Source organism: Bombina bombina, chromosome 2 (assembly GCF_027579735.1).
Source record: "Bombina bombina isolate aBomBom1 chromosome 2, aBomBom1.pri, whole genome shotgun sequence".
Taxonomy (NCBI): Eukaryota; Metazoa; Chordata; class Amphibia; order Anura; family Bombinatoridae; genus Bombina; species Bombina bombina.
In genome coordinates this window covers 1,038,549,923-1,038,564,781 of record NC_069500.1, presented here as the reverse complement: position 1 = coordinate 1,038,564,781, position 14,859 = coordinate 1,038,549,923, and the positions used below count along the sequence as shown (strand labels likewise).

The 14,859-nt window shown below is 42.4% G+C and overlaps 1 protein-coding gene across 2 annotated transcripts in view; it reads right to left on the bottom strand.

Annotated features, from left to right (window-relative positions):
- Nucleotides 1-262: 262 nt before the first annotated feature.
- PLK4 (polo like kinase 4) overlaps nt 263-14,859 on the bottom strand; it is a 38,598-nt gene continuing 24,001 nt past the window's right edge. For both annotated transcript variants that reach the window (XM_053703640.1, XM_053703639.1), the window contains exons 10-12: nt 6,467-6,616; nt 573-706; nt 263-358 (exon numbers count right to left, since the gene is read on the bottom strand). In XM_053703640.1, coding sequence (XP_053559615.1) covers nt 263-358; nt 573-706; nt 6,467-6,616 — 380 coding nt within the window. The remainder of the gene's footprint in view (nt 359-572; nt 707-6,466; nt 6,617-14,859) is intronic.

Genomic DNA, 14,859 nt, shown 5'->3' with positions numbered 1-14,859 from the left:
TGCACAACTAATTGCAAACCAACTAATCAATTATGAGATACGTTGACAACTATTTTTATAATCTATCATTATCGATTAGTTGTTGCAGCTCTAATATCTATCTATATCTGTCGATATCTCTCTTATATGTAGCCAGTATCACTGACAAAAATAAAACAAATCGTCTTGCTACAAAGTATTTTATTTTTAATCTAATATTTTTAATCTATATTTTACTTTATTCAATTGTTTGTGTAAAACATACTGCTAATTAAGCAACATCTTACCTGCCAAATGTAATTGGAAACAGTGAAACATTTTCTCCTTTTTTTTCTTCTACACTAATGGCAGATTCCAAAGACAGACAGACACTATGACTCTGTTCAAAAGAGAGAAAAAACAGTTTGGATTTTGAAATGGATTTAATAGCAGTTGGACTTAGAATAACAGGCTTTTAATCTGTGTCATTTATTATTCTATAATACTCATAACTAAGTTTGATTTTAGAGGAATTTCAAAGCATTAAACATAAATAACACACCAGACTTTGCAATGTAATGCACTGCATGGACGTTTTAGTTTATTGTACTTGCCTCATTTGCATGGTCCACATAAGATTGTAATTCATCACCCAATATATCTCTACTATCTCCTTCTTTCAATGTGTGAGACTTCCCGTTTTTCTCAATTAGTCTAACTAAATCTGCAGTGTTGTGGATTTTTGCTCCTAATTTACAAAAAAAAAACGAAAAAATAAAATAAAGACATAATTGGTAAAGTGATAGCAACCTTGTGGCACAAAGACTAAAGAAATGCATACATTCAGCTGCTATCAATGGGAAGAGTGTAAGGACCTGTATGAAAAGTGCGAAACAAAACATGGCAATTAACTCATGCACATTGGGAGGAAGATTTTCTGCTATTACGGTTCCCTGTGTAGTCAGGATTAGAACATTCAGTTCTGTGCGGTTACCTAGTATCAGTTGCTGTCTTGCACATATCACTGAGACTCTGCAGCATGTACTTAAAAGGGAAAATAAAAAACCCAAATTTTTTCTTTCATGATTCAGATAGAGCATGCAATTTTAAGCAACTTTCTAATTTACTGCTATTATCATTTTTTTCTTTATTCTCTTGCAGTCTATATTTAAAAAACAAAATTATGCTTACCTGATAATTTTTTTTACATCGTGGGTAGGAGAGTCCACAGCTTCATTCATTACTTTTGGGAATAAAGAACCTGACCACCAGGAGAAAAGGCAAAGACACCCCAGTCAAAGGCTTAAAATACCTCCCCCACTCCCCTCATCCCCCAGTCATTCTGCCGAGGGAATAAGGAACAGTAGGAGAAATATCAGGGTATAAATGGTGCCATTAGATAAATTAAATTTAGGTCCGCCCACCGGAGTTACGGGCGGGAGCCGTTGACTCCCCTCCCCACGATGGAAATAAAATTATCAGGCAAACATAATTTATGGTTTTCCATCTAAAAGGGGAGGAGAGTCCACGGCTTAATTCATTACTTTTGGGAAACATATACCCAAGCTTTAGAGGACACTGAATGAAACCGGGAGGCTAAAAAGGCGGACCATAATCTGAGGGCACCACAGCAGGTAAAAACCCCTCTTAAAAACAGCTTCCGCAGAAGCAAAAAGGTCAAATTTTTAAAAGTTTGAGAGAGGAGGACCAGGTAGCCGACTTATAAATCTGCTCCATAGAGGCTTCATTCTTGAAGGCCCAAGAAAAAGCCACAGCTCTTGTTGAATGAGCCATTATCCTCTGAGGAGGCTTATGTCCCGCTGTCTCATAGGCCAAGCGAATCAAACTCCTCAACCAAAAAGACAAAGTAGTAGAAGAGGCCCTCTGCCTCTTGGCACCACAAAAAGAGATGTAGACTGTCTAATATCCTTTTGTAGCCTGAAGATAGAACTTCAAGGCACGAACCACATCCAGATTATGAAGTAACCTCTCCTTAGAAGACGAAGGGTTAGGACACAAAGGAACTATTCATTTCTTGATTGATGTTACGGTTAGACACCACCTTGGGAAGAAACCCCAAACCGGTGCTTAGAACCGCCTTATCTGCATGAAAAACCAGGTAAGGAGGCTCAAATTACAAGGCAGCAAGCTCAGATACTCTGCGTGCCAATGCAGTAGCCAACAGGAAGAGAACCTTCCAGGATAGAATCTTAAAGTCAATGGAATGCAAAGGCTCAAACGGAAACCTCTGCAATACCTTAAGGACCAAGTTTAAACTCCATGGGGGAGCAGACTGCCTAAAGACAGGCCTGATTCTAGACAGAGCCTGAATGAAAGATTGAATGTCAGGAAGCTCAGCGAGTCTCCTGTGCAACAATACTGATAATGCCGAATCTGTCCCTTTAAAAAGGAACTAGCTGTAAGACCCTTCTCCAAACCATCCTAGAGAAAGGACAGAATCCTGGATACCTTCACCTTGTGCCAAGGATATCCATGCTTCTCACACCAGGACAAGTCCTCCGCACCTTATGGTAGATGCGACGAGTGACTGGCTTCCTTGCCTGAACTATAGTGTCAATCACACTTTCAGAAAAACCTCTCTTGGCTAAGACTAAGCGTTCAATCCCCACGCAGTCAGCCTCAGAGAAACGAGATTTTGATGTTGAAAGGGACCCTGTTTCAGCAGATCCCTGCGACAGGGTAACCTCCATGGCGGAGAGGATGACATCCCCACCAGATCCGCAAACCACGTCCTCCGCGGCCACAATGGAGCAATCAGGATGGCCGAAGCTCGCTCCTGTTTGATGCATGCCACTACACTAGGTAGAAGTGGTAACGGTGGAAAAATGTAAGCTAGGCTGAATCCCCAAGGCACCGCTACGGTATCTATCAGCTCTGCCTGGGGATCCCTCAATCTCGACCCATATTGGGGTAGCTTGCAATTGAATCTGGACGCCATGAGATCTATATCCGGCGTTCCCCATCTGAAACAAATCTCCGCAAACACTTTGGGGTGAGGAGACCATTTCCCCAGGATGGAAGGATTGCCTGCTGAGAAAGTCCGCTTCCCAGTTGTCCACACCTGGAATGTGGATTGCTAAAAAGTGAGCAGCTGTGGGACTCCGCCCACTCCAAAATCCAAGACACCTCCCACATTGCTAGGAAGCTCCACGTACCCCCCTGATGGTTGATGTAAGCCACTAAGGTAATGTAGGTCTGGAATCTGATGAAGCTGAACAACCTCAGAGCATTGTAAATTGCTTGAAGTTCCAGAATATTTATCGGAAAGGAGAGACTCCTCCCGGGTCTATTTTCTTTGTGCCATCCTGCAAGACTCGAGTTTGTGGTCACAATCTCCCAGGACGGTCTCAAGAAGGATGTCCCCAGGAACAGATGTTCCGGATGGATCCACCAAGAGAGGCAGTCCCTGGTCCGAGCATCCATGGATATCCGCTGTGACAGATCTGAATGATCGCCGTTCCACTGTCTCAACATGCACAATTGATGAGGTGGAACCTGGTGAAAGGGATGATGTCTATGATGGAGACCATGAGCCTGATCATCTTCATACACCGAGCCACCCAAGGGCTTGAGGAGGACTGAAGGGCAAGACAGGTGAACAAAATCTTCCTGCGTCGTTGATCTGTGAGAAATATTTTCATGGACATAGAGTCTATTGTCGTGCCCAGGAACTCCCCCCTGTTGCTGGGTACCAGGGAACTCTTTCCTAAGTTGATCTTCCAACCGTGAGATTGGAGCAAGAACAAAAAGAGCCCTTGAACGATCCTCTGCGAGGCAGAACAACGGCGTCTGGACTAGGCAGCCACAGCAACGCCCCTGAATCTGGCCACTGCAAGTAGCGCCCCCAAAACCTTCGTGAAGATTCTCGGGGCCGTTGCCAGACCGAAAGGAAGGGTCACATACTGGAAGGGTTGGTCCAGAAACGCAAATCTTAGGAACTTTAAGTGGTCCCTGTGAATTAGAACATGAAGGTAAGCATCCTTCAAGTCTATTGTCGTCATGAACTGCCCCACTTGAACTAGGGGGCAGAATTGATCTGATCATTTCCATTTTGAACGATGGAACAGCCAGAAACTTGTTTAAACATTTTATGTCCAGAATCAGGCAGAACGTGCCCTCCTTCTTTGGAACCACAAAAAGATTTGAATAGTACCCTAGACCCCTATCTGCTTGGGAAGGTACGATAACACCTAGAGAGGAGAGATCCCTCACACATCTTGAAGACAGGTTTGACAGGAGAAATCTGCCCCTGGGCAGAGGGGACCTGAATCCTATGCTGTAACCCTGGGCGACAACCCCCAGAACCCAAGGGTCCTGAACATCCTGCAACCAGGCCTCTGAGAAGAGCGACAATCTGCCCTCTATTTGGTCCGGAGACCGGTCGGGGGCCTCCCTTTAATTTTGTCTCGGCAGGCTTCTACCGCTACACCCGGTCACATGGGATGCCTAGCATGACCACCCCTGCACTAAGAAGAAAACGCGCCAAAACCGGCCACGCAAATACTCCCGGAAGTCAACCTGAAAGTTCCACCATTGCCAGAGCCTCATCTCGCACATAACGCAGCAATCACACAATAAACAATATCATATATAAACCCCCCCCCGTTCAATAATCCCCTTACCAGGTATATTAACACTTGATTCCATAAGATAAAAGGCGCCACACTGTGACCCTGTCTTCTGTGTTATCATTATGTAAAAAAAAAAATGAAACAATCTTACCAGAATCTATGCCGTGGAACAGGAACAAGGCTCTTCAAGTGTGACAGGTAAAAGCATCGCTCCTGACATGGACTTGAATGTAGAAAGCAGGCAGCGAAACTAGTCAACGCTGATTGCTTGTGGAGCAATGGTTGGATGGTTTCGCAGAAAGACTCTCCCTGCATCTCCGGACTCTAACTTTCACCCAGACTCTCACTGAGAGGCTGACAGGACTACTTAAAACTTCAGTACCATTCCGAAGAGTACTACCCTCCAATCTTCGACACTTCTGTGACGAAAGGCAAAGAATGACTGGGGGATGAGGGGAGTGGGTGAGGTATTTAAGCCTTTGGCTGGGGTGTCTTTGCCTCCTCCTGGTGGCCAGGTTCTTTATTCCTAAAAGTAATGAATGAAGCCGTGGACTCTCCTCCCATTTAGATGGAAAGCAGGAATGTAAACCTTAGGAGCCGGCCCATTTTAGATTCAGTACCCTGGATAGCACTTGCTTATTGCTGACTAGATTCAGCCAACCAATAAGCAAGCGTTACCCAGGTTCTGAATCAAAAATGGGCCGGCTCCTAAGCTTTACATTCCTTTTTAAATAAAGATAGCAAGAGAACCAAAAAATTGATAATAGGAGTAAATTAGAAAGTTGCTTAAGATTGCATGCTCTATTCGAATCATGAAATACATTTTGGATTTAGTATCCCTTTAAACTGCAGTAGTATTAACAATTCTCTATCTGCAGTAAAAATGTTGTCTAGTTTTATTGCACACATTAATAATTAAAAAGGACATGAAACCCAAAAATTCTCACGATTCAGATAGAGAATACAATTTTAAACAACAACAATTTTCTTCTATAATCTAAATTTGATTTATTCTCTTGGTATCCTTTGTTGAATAAGCAGCAATACACTACCGGGTGAGTTAATAAAATGAAGCATATTTGTGCATCCACCAATCAGGCGCCCCTGAGCCTAACTAGGAATCATTTTCAACAACGGATACGAACAGAACAAAACAAATTAGCTAATAGAAGTAAATTTGAAAGTTGTTTAAAAATCACATGCTCTATCTGAATCATGAAAGACAAAAATGTGAGTTTTATGTCCCTTTAATTATAAGAATAGATAAAATGTACCACGGCTTGGAGTTAATTATATTGGGTCAGCTGTTTCCAAACAATTCTCTATCAAAAGATTACATTCTGTGCACTAGGCATCCTTGCCATGGTGGAGTACTGCCCAACAGATCTAAAGGTGGATGTCTGATATCAGCAGCATCTACACTGCGATTTCAACTTTTGTAAAAGTGCAAAAATGGTCTCTGTTAAATTCCACTTGCTCTTCGAGTATTTTTTTTTTTTTAAAGAAGTTCTGAACAGACCTTTTGTTAGGAAAAGATGCTGCCCCACAGAAAAGGAATAAAAATAATTTTAAAGCTGTGTGTGTAAAGTTAATAAACTGTATTAGATTATGAAGTTGCTCTTATAGGGAAAGTTTGTGTAATCCAACAGTGGGTAGGGATCAACAAATCCAAAGAGACCTGGTTCTTAGATTTTACTTTAAGAAACAAAACACCCTTGTCTTGAACCAAAAAGTGTTGTGGTGCACCTAGACTACTGCCACTTGATAATATTTATTGGGGGGGGGGGGGGGGGGCAAAAAAAAAAAAAAAAAAAGAGAGAGAAGTGTAGATGTGCCCAACTGGGTGCTAACCAGCAGGAAAGTAGGATTTTTCTTTGTAAACATTTTAATGGTTTCTTATTTGTTAAATAACTTACCATCATAAAAGCATACTTCAACATCAGCATTAGGGCAATTCTCCATTAACATGCATTTTGCATATCGTGTGTAGTAAGTTACTTTAGGCGTTTTGGATCGAACAAGTTGTATAAATTTTGCTGCATACTGGTATTTCTTCCAATATTTTTCTAAAATTTAAAAATAAAGACAACATTGAAGTTTTTTTTTGTTTGTTTTTTTAAACACACAGGATTTTAATAGTAATAAAAATTAAAAAAAAATCAAGTCTGTGTATTAAATGGACATTTAACACCTTGTACTCAAAGACTTTTCTTTTTTTCTATTATTTTTATTGAAGACATAAGTAGAAAACAATCTATACAGGCAGAAGTATGAATATCAAATTATATATCAAAAGTCAGATAAAGACCTTTGTTACATAGGATAACATGTACATATGTCCTCTTTTTGCCACCTTACAAGGAGGGACCATACTCAAAGACTTTTCTGATCCCATGCAATAGGTGCGGCTGATTTGCAATGGCCAACCTGGGCATATTACTGGAGCAGACAAAGCTAGCCACTGTAAAGGGGCAGTCTAGTCACAATAAAACATTCATGACTCAGATAGCGCAGGCAATTTTTAAACAACTTTCCAATTTACTTTTATATCAGCAAATTTGCTTTGTTCTCTTAGTATTCTTTGCTGAAAGCCAAACCTAGGCAGGTTGGTATGCTTATTTCGTAGCCCTTGAAGGCCGCCTCTTATCTCAGAGCATTTTGACAGTTTCACAGCTAGACAGCGCTAGTTTATGTATTGCCATATAGAAAACATTGTGCACACTCCTGTGGAGTTATATATAAGTGAGTACTCATTGGCTAAAATGCAGGTCTGTCAAAAGAACAGCAATAAGGGGCAGTCTGCAGGGGCTTAGATACAAGGTTATCACAGAGCTAAAAAGGACAGTGTTGGTTATGCAAACCTGGGGAATGTGTATCTTTTTAAACAAACATTAGACTGTCCCTTTAATTCTGTTAGCAAAACCGGTATTATTTTGCAGTTTATCAGATAACCTCTGCTGAGTTCAATCAGGGCCATGTAAGAAAAAGGGTTAGACTTGTGAAGCCTGCCATGTACACTTCCAAACGTCAAAATTTCAAAAATGTTAAAAAAAAAGGGGACATAAAAAGAAAATTTATGCTTACCTGATAAATGTATTTCTTTTTTGACACAATGAGTCCACGGATCATCTTAATTACTAATGGGATATTCACCTCCTGGTCAGCAGGAGGCGGCAAAGAGCACCACAGCGGAGCTGTTAAATAGCTCCTCCCTTCCCTCCCACTCCAGTCATTCGACCGAAGTTACGGAAAGAAAGGAAAAGCCAAGGTGCAGAGGTGTCTGAAGTTTATAAAAACCAACAACCTGTGTTACAAGAACAGGGCGGGCCGTGGACTCATGTCAAAAAAGAAATAAAATTTATCAGGTAAGCATACATTTTCTTTTCTTTTTTATGACACGAGTCCACGGATCATCTTAATTACTAATGGGATTCAATAACCAAGCTAGAGTACACAGATGATACGGGAGGGACAAGACAGGGAACCTAAACGGAAGGCACCACTGCTTGAAGAACCTTTCCCAAAAGCGGCCTCAGCCGAGGCAAAAGTGTCAAATTTGAAAAACTTTGAAAAAGTGTGAAGAGAAGACCAAGTTGCAGCCTTGCAAATCTCTTACACAGAAGCTTCATTCTTGAATGCCCATGAGGAAGCAACAGCCCTCGTGGAATGAGCCGTAACTCTCTCTCTGGAGGCTGCTGTCCAGCGGTCTCATATGTAAACGTATGATACTTATTCAGTCAAAAAGAAAGTAGCAGCTACGGCCTTCTGTCCCTTAAGTTTTCCTGAGAAAACTACAAACAAAGCAGGAGACTGGTGAAAATCCTTAGTCACCTGCAGATAAAACTTTAAGGCACGAACCATGTCCCAATTGAGTAGAAGCCGTTCCTTCTGAGAAGAAGGATTAGGACACAAGGAAGAAACCACAATCTCCTGATTAATGTTCCGATCAGAAACAACTTTAGGAAGAAATCCTAATTTAGAACGTAAAAACTACCTTATCTGAATGAAAAATAAGGTAAGGAAACTCGTACTGCAAAGGAGAGAGCTCTGACACTCTGCGAGCAGAAGATATAGCAACAAGATAAAAAACTTAATATATCTAAGGAATGCATAGGCTTAAATAAAGCCCGTTGAACATTGAGAACTAAATTCAGACTTCATGGAGGAGTAACTAGTTTAAACACAGGCCTGATCCTAGCCAATGCCTGACAAAATGATTGAACATCTGGAACATCCGCCAGACGTTTGAGTAACAAAACAGAGAGTAGAGATCTGACCCTTTAGGGAACTAGTCAATAAACCTTTCTCCAAACCCTCTTGGAGAGAAGACAAAAATCTATGAATCCCCGATCTACTCCATGAGTAGCCCTTGGAATAATAACCATAGAAATATTTACGCCATATCTTAGGGTAAATCCTTCTAGATACAGGCTTACAAACCTGAATCATAGTCTCTATGAACGAGTCTGAAAGACCGCGCTTGAATAAAATTAAGCGTTCAATCTCCAAGTAATCAGCGTCAGAGAATATAGATTTGAATGAAGGAAGGGCCCTTGAATTAGAAGGTCCTTCCTCAAAGGAAGTCTCCACGGTGGCAGAAATGCCATGTCCACCAGATCTGCATACCAAATCCTGCGAGACCAAGCCTGTGCAATGAGGATCACCGACGTCATCTTCTGCATGATTCGAGCAATGACCCGAGGAAGAAAAGCAAACGGAGGAAAAAAGTATGCTAGACTGAAAGTCCAAAGTACCACCAGGGCGTCTAACAGTATCACCTGAGGGTCCCTAGACCTCGACCCGTACCTCAGAGATTGGCCTTCTGCCGAGATGCCATGAGATCCAATTCCAGCTGACCTCATTTGAGAATCAATCTGAAAAACCTTCCGGATGGAGAACCCACTCCCCCGGCTGAAAAGTCTGCCTGTTCATGAAGTCCGCCTCCCAGAGTCCACCCCTGGGATGTGGATTGACGACAGACCGTGAGAATGGGCCTCTGCCCACTGAATTATTTTGGATACCTCGGTTATCGCTAAGGAACTCTTTTCTCGTTCCCCCCTGATGAACTGAAGATGTGTGTCCAACTGGAATCAGATGAACTGGACCGAGACTAACTGGGGCCAGGCCAGAATAGCCACGAAGATCGCTCTTAGCTCCAGAATGATTATAGGTAGGCCAGACTCTGACTGAGTCTAAAATTCTAGAGAAGATTATTGTTATGCGCTTTTATCTTTAAGTAAAAACGTTTACTCTTAGATTGGGCTGTGCGCTCTTGTTCTTCTCGTTTTTTGAGTCTAAAATTCCCTGAGCCTTTAGGGGGCCATAGACTGCTCCCCATCCTAGAAGGTTGGCATCTGTTTTCACAGACACCCAAGATGGTCTGCGAAAGCAGGTTCCCTGGAAAAGATGATCCAAAGACAACCGCACTTAAAAAATTCCTTGTCTCCTGCTCCAGTAATATTCGAGGAGACAAATCCATATAATCTCAGTTCCGTATGATAACCTGCCTAGGTCTGAGAAGGAACCGAGCAAACGGGATGATGTCCCATGCCGCTACCATAAGCCCGATAGCTCCAGGCACTGAGCCACTAATGGCAGAGGAGAAGACTGAAGAAATAGACAAGAATTGAAAATCTTTAATTTCCTGACGTCTGTCAGAAAAAGAACTTCATTTATAGGGAATCTATTATGGTTCCCAAGGTTACCTTTGTCCATGTGACAAAGTAACTCCTTCCTAAATTTACCTTCCTCCTTGATATCACAGAAGGGATAACAACATTTCCATATGGAATCTTACTTAAAAAGATTGTGCCTGGACTAGGCCGTCTTCCAGAAAGGGTGCCCCAGCAATGCCCTGTAACCGAGCTCCACCAATATCACACCCAGACTCCTATTAGACAATTCTGGGAGCTGTGACAAGGCCGAAAAGCAAAGCCACAACTGGGAGTGTTTGCCTGAAAATGCAAGCACGCGTCCGCCTTCATAAAATGACTCTCCTGGATCTAAAGGAAACTGGAACGAATAGTTTCCACTTTGAAGGACGGTACACTTAGGAATTTGTTTAGAATCTTGACATCTAAAATTTGATTAGATTCTAGAGATCTAAAATAGTATTGAAGGTTCCCTCTTTTGCAAACCACTACCAGATTAGAATAAAATTCCAAACATTGTTTCTGAATCGGAACAGGAACTCACCTTTTCCCAGGTTGGAGAGGTCTCCTACCCAGAGTAAGGCTACCTTGCCTCTTATCTGGCTTCAAACATTCTTGAAAGCCAAAACCTCTCCTGCTCAGAGAAGAAGTAGAAGGATTCCCTTGAAATCTTGAAAGGAACGAAAACGTAATCTTAACCATAATGTGTGCCAATATGGTAAGCCTGAAATCTTAGCTTCCCGCTAAATACTGGAAGGGAATCATGTGTTAAAAAGGAGATGACCGACTTGAAGGCCTTTATTTTATCCTGGATTTCTTCGAAGGGAGTGTCCGTTCGAATGGAACCAGACAACGTATGAACCAGTATGCTGCCGCATAAATGACAGTGGCAATACAAGTCATAGGTTGCCATTATTGAGCAACCCCTCTAACCTCTTATCCCTAGGATCCTTAAAGGGACACTCAGGTTAAATTACATTTTCATGATTCAGATACAGCACGTAATTTTAAACAACTTTGTACATTTTATTTAATGGAAGTAAATTGGAGAGTCTTTTATATTTACAATTTTTGAGTCACCAGATCCTACTGAGCATGTGCAAGAATTCACAGACTATACGTATATGCATTTGTGATTGGCTGATTGCTATCACATGGTACAAGGGGAGTGGAAATATACATAACTGAAATTTGTTATAAAAAAATCTACTACTCATTTGAAGTTCAAACTATGTGCTATTGCATTGTCTTGTTATCTTGCATTTGTTGATTATGTAAATCTAATGTGTTGACTGGTCCTTTAAAGGAACAACTATCCTCTATGGGAATAGTAGGGCTCCTGGCAAGTGTGGAAATTGTCCTTTCCACCTTGGGTACCGCCTGACGGAACTCCTTGAAAGAGTCCTCTGGGTAAAATTCTTTTCCAAACATAGGAAATGGAGAAAAAAGGGGCACCTTCTCTCCCATTCCTTAGCAATTATCTTGGTACAACCTAATATTGACAACCACCATGGTATCGTTGTCGTCCTGAGTAGCTAAAACCTCCTTAAGCAACAGACTGAGGTATTCTAGCTTACATATAGTAGTGAAAGACAGCACCCTTTACTGATGTACTGGGGCACAGGAATGGGTTAGCCAAACCCCAATATAGAGTCCAAAGAAGTAATTTTCCAGCCTCCAGTAAAATTTAAAAGACCTTTATTGTCTCCTTACAGGGTCCATCATACAAACAACGTTTCAAACCACAACCTGGTTCTTAATCATGTCTACTGACTAGTGTACAGGTGTGCCTTTTATACCTGACAAATATTTGTCAGACTACACAATTGCACCATCTTGTGGATAAAGTTAAAATTGCATGTGATAAAATAAAATATTCAATTTTTGTGATTTCAAAGATTTGTTAAATCTATGTCTTCTTTCTATTCTATATTTATCACATGAATGTTAAAAACAAAAAATAGAATTTATGCTTACCTGATAAATTACTTTCTCCAACGGTGTGTCCGGTCCACGGCGTCATCCATAACTTGTGGGAATATCTCTTCCCCAACAGGAAATGGCAAAGAGTACAGCAAAAGCTGTCCATATAGTCCCTCCTAGGCTCCGCCCACCCCAGTCATTCGACCGACGGACAGGAGAAAAAACAGGAGAAACTATAGGGTGCCGTGGTGACTGTAGTTAAAGAAATAAATTTATCAAACCTGATTAAAAACGGTCCACGGCGTCATCCATAACTTGTGGGAACCAATACCAAAGCTTTAGGACACGGATGAAGGGAGCTATCAAAATCACAGAGGCCCTCTCCTGTTTGATCCTGGCTACCAGCCTGGGAATGAGAGGAAACGGTGGAAAAACGTAAGCTAGGTTGAAGGTCCAAGGTGCTACTAGTGCATCTACTAGAGTCGCCTTGGGATCCCTGGATCTGGACCCGAAGCAAGGAACCTTGAAGTTCTGACGAGACGCCATCAGATCCATGTCTGGAATGCCCCATAATTGCGTCAACTGGGCAAATATCTCCGGGTGGAGTTCCCACTCCCCCGGATGGAATGTCTGACTCCTCAGATAATCCGCCTCCCAGTTATCCACTCCTGGGATGTGGATCGCAGATAGGTGGCAGGAGTGATCCTCCGCCCATTTTATGATCTTGGTCACTTCTCTCATCGCCAGGGAACTCCTTGTTCCCCCCTGATGGTTGATGTAAGCAACTGTCGTCATGTTGTGATTGGAATCTTATGAATCTGGCCTTTGCAAGCTGAGGCCAAGCTTTGAGAGTATTTAATATCGCTCTCAGTTCCAGAATGTTTATCGGGAGAAAAGATTCTTCCCGAGACCATAGACCCTGAGCCTTCAGGGAGTCCCAGACCGCGCCCCAGCCCACTAGACTGGCGTCGGTCGTGACGATGACCCACTCTGGTCTGCGGAAGCTCATTCCCTGGGACAGATGATCCTGGGTTAGCCACCAACGTAGCGAGTCTCTGGTCTCCTGATCTACTTGGATCACTGGAGACAAGTCTGTATAGTCCCCATTCCACTGTTTGAGCATGCACAGTTGTAATGGTCTTAGATGAATTCGCGCAAAAGGAACTATGTCCATTGCTGCAACCATCAATCCTACTACTTCCATGCACTGAGCTATGGAAGGTCGAGGAACAGAGTGAAGAACTTGACAAGCGTTTAGAAGCTTTGACTTTCTGACATCTGTCAGGAAAATCTTCATTTCTAACGAATCTATTATTGTCCCCAAAAAGGGGACTCTTGTCGACGGAGACAGGGAACTTTTTTCTATGTTCACCTTCCAGCCGTGAGAACTGAGAAAGGCCAGAACGATGTCTGTGTGAGCCTTTGCCTTTGAAAGAGACGACGCTTGTATCAGAATGTCGTCCAAGAAAGGTGCCACTGCAATGGCCCTTGGTCTTAGAACCGCTAGAAGGGCCCCGAGTACCTTTGTGAAAATCCGTGGAGCATTGGCTAGCCCGAATGGGAGAGCCACAAACTGGTAATGTTTGTCCAGAAAGGCGAATCTTAGGAACTGGTGATAATCTTTGTGGATAGGAATATGTAGATACGCATCCTTTAAATCCACGGTAGTCATAAATTGACCCTCCTGGATTGAGGGTAAAATCGTTCAGATAGTTTCCATTTTGAACGATGGTACTTTGAGAAGGTTCCCTCTTTTTTGGAAACTATGAACAGATTTGAGTAAAAACCCAGTCCTTGTTCCACTATTGGAACTGGGTGTATCACTCCCATTTTTAACAGGTCTTCTACACAATGTAAGAATGCCTGTCTCTTTATTTGGGTTAAAGATAAGTGACACATGTGGAACCTTCCCCTTGGGGGTAGTTCCTTGAATTCCAGAAGATAACCCTGAGAAACTATTTCTAGTGCCCAGGGATCCTGAACATCTCTTGCCCAAGCATTGAGCGAAGAGAGAAAGTCTGCCCCCTACTAGATCCGGTCCCGGATCGGGGGCTGCTCCTTCATGCTGTTTTGGTAGCAGCAGCAGGCTTCTTGGCCTGTTTACCCTTGTTTCAGCCTTGCATCGGTTTCCAAGCTGGTTTGGTCTGCGAAGCATTACCCTCTTGTCTAGAGGCTGCAGAGTTGGAGGCCGGTCCGTTCCTGAAATTGCGAAAGGAACGAAAATTAGACTTATTCTTGGCCTTGAAAGGCCTATCTTGTGGGAGGGCATGGCCCTTACCCCCAGTGATGTCTGAGATAATCTCTTTCAACTCTGGTCCAAAAAGGGTTTTACCCTTGAAGGGGATATTAAGCAATTTTGTCTTGGAAGACACATCCGCTGACCAAGACTTTAGCCAGAGCGCTCTGCGCGCCACAATTGCAAACCCAGAATTTTTCGCCGCTAATCTAGCTAACTGCAAAGCGCCATCTAAAATAAAGGAATTAGCTAACTTAAGTGCGTGTATTCTGTCCATAACCTCCTCATACGGAGTCTCTCTATTGAGCGACTTTTCTAGTTCCTCGAACCAGAACCACGCTGCTGTAGTGACAGGAACAATGCACGAAATAGGTTGTAGGAGGTAACCTTGCTGAACAAAAATCTTTTTAAGCAAACCCTCCAATTTTTTATCGATAGGATCTTTGAAAGCACAATTATCCTCGATAGGAATAGTAGTGCGCTTGTTTAGTGTAGAAAC